At 30.8% G+C, this 1529-nt stretch overlaps 1 protein-coding gene across 1 annotated transcript in view; it reads right to left on the bottom strand.

The window, feature by feature from the left end:
- Positions 1-1523, bottom strand: part of LOC104730489 (protein CUP-SHAPED COTYLEDON 3-like) — a 9005-nt gene extending 7482 nt beyond the window's left edge. Inside the window, exon 1 of the mRNA XM_010449665.2 lies at positions 1453-1523. Coding sequence (XP_010447967.2) covers positions 1453-1521 — 69 coding nt within the window. The 5' untranslated portion in view covers positions 1522-1523. The remainder of the gene's footprint in view (positions 1-1452) is intronic.

The raw sequence follows: 1529 nt of genomic DNA, 5'->3' as shown, positions 1-1529 counted from the left end.
TATATAACATGCATGTAGCTAGCTAAGGATAGAAGATGACAAGTTAGAGTTTCTTACAATATTGTAAGATTAGTTGGGTCCATGCTTGTGTAATATATGTAGTTAGTTATGGTGGGAAGTTTCAAGAAAAACCAAAGTCACAAGAAATCTTAGTTGTGAGGTGTCTCATGGGACACTATTATCCAATATTCTCTTTTGGTTTCATTGTTATCCACTTAGGGAAAACAGACCAAACTTTTCCCTTCTTTTTCTTATTGTTCATATAACCGTTTACACTTAGATAACATTTTTTTTTTTTTAAATGTAAATATTCGGTAAATTCCGTTTGTAGATCGATCACTAGTTCAGANTAAAAAGTTAAGAAACAAAATATGACAACAGGATTCTCGGTCCCCTTTTTAAAAAGCTTCAACAATTTCTCAAGGTATAAAAAAGAACCACAGAGAAAAATGATATTCACTATAAGCATACAAACAATATATACTACTATATCTCTATATATAATTTGTAATATAATTTACGAGAATTCTATAAGGATCGATTATATATAGACTCTTATATATATATATATATATTATAACGACCGGTGAGGACATATAATTATCTATCTTTTCCTTTTGTATAGCCTCCAGACTTTTATTTATCAATAATTTATATTTTTAAAAACTAGCTAGCATGCATCTCAACTAATTAAGACACTCCGGATAATGCATGTCTCAAAGTATTATTAATGCAATTATAGTGAGTCTAAAAAATCTAGAATCTATGTGAATACCCCGTTTCAGTTGACACAATCAAGTATTTTTAATCTTTCAAATCATTAAGAAGATTCGGTTTCAATTATAATCATATGGTAAATCTGTATATATATATATATATATAAAATCTGTATATATATGTACAATCATTATAACGACAGGGACGCGTATTTATACGCACGTGTATGTATATATGTGTGTATACATGTACAATAGTATCTGACTAATTCACATAAGTAAGCTCTAATTGTATAGCACAAATATGTTATATATAAATATGACCAATTAATCGATCCCCAGAAACAAATCTGATTTAAAGAATCTGTTTTCTTCTTTATGTTCAATTAATGTCAAGCATAATCTTTTCGATTGAAAGTTTCAAGAATCTTTACAAAAGCAATTTAAAACCCACCCAAAACCAGGAGTGGACAGAGCATATATACACATATAAATATGTGTATACACAAACTCATAGACACATCACACATAATTAGCAATCAAAGGTACACATATAACTAAATTTCAGAATTATAGAATCATTATGTTACGTACCGGGAAGCTGCCATGGCTCACAAATATGCAAGTCAATCTCCACAAGATCAGTAGCATCCTTCAAGGCTTCATCAACTTCATCATCCTCAACATCACCCTGATCAGATTTGGCCCTAATCTTGTTGCAAAGATAATGGCAAACCAACTCTTCATCACTTGGATGGAACCGAAAGCCCGGCGGCAATTTGGACCCAATATCTTTCAAACCCATTATGTGAA

This window comes from Camelina sativa, chromosome 12 (assembly GCF_000633955.1).
Source record: "Camelina sativa cultivar DH55 chromosome 12, Cs, whole genome shotgun sequence".
In the NCBI taxonomy this organism is placed as follows: Eukaryota; Viridiplantae; Streptophyta; class Magnoliopsida; order Brassicales; family Brassicaceae; genus Camelina; species Camelina sativa.
The sequence above is the reverse complement of the archived record's forward strand: the minus strand, read 5'-3'. Positions and strand labels throughout refer to the sequence as shown.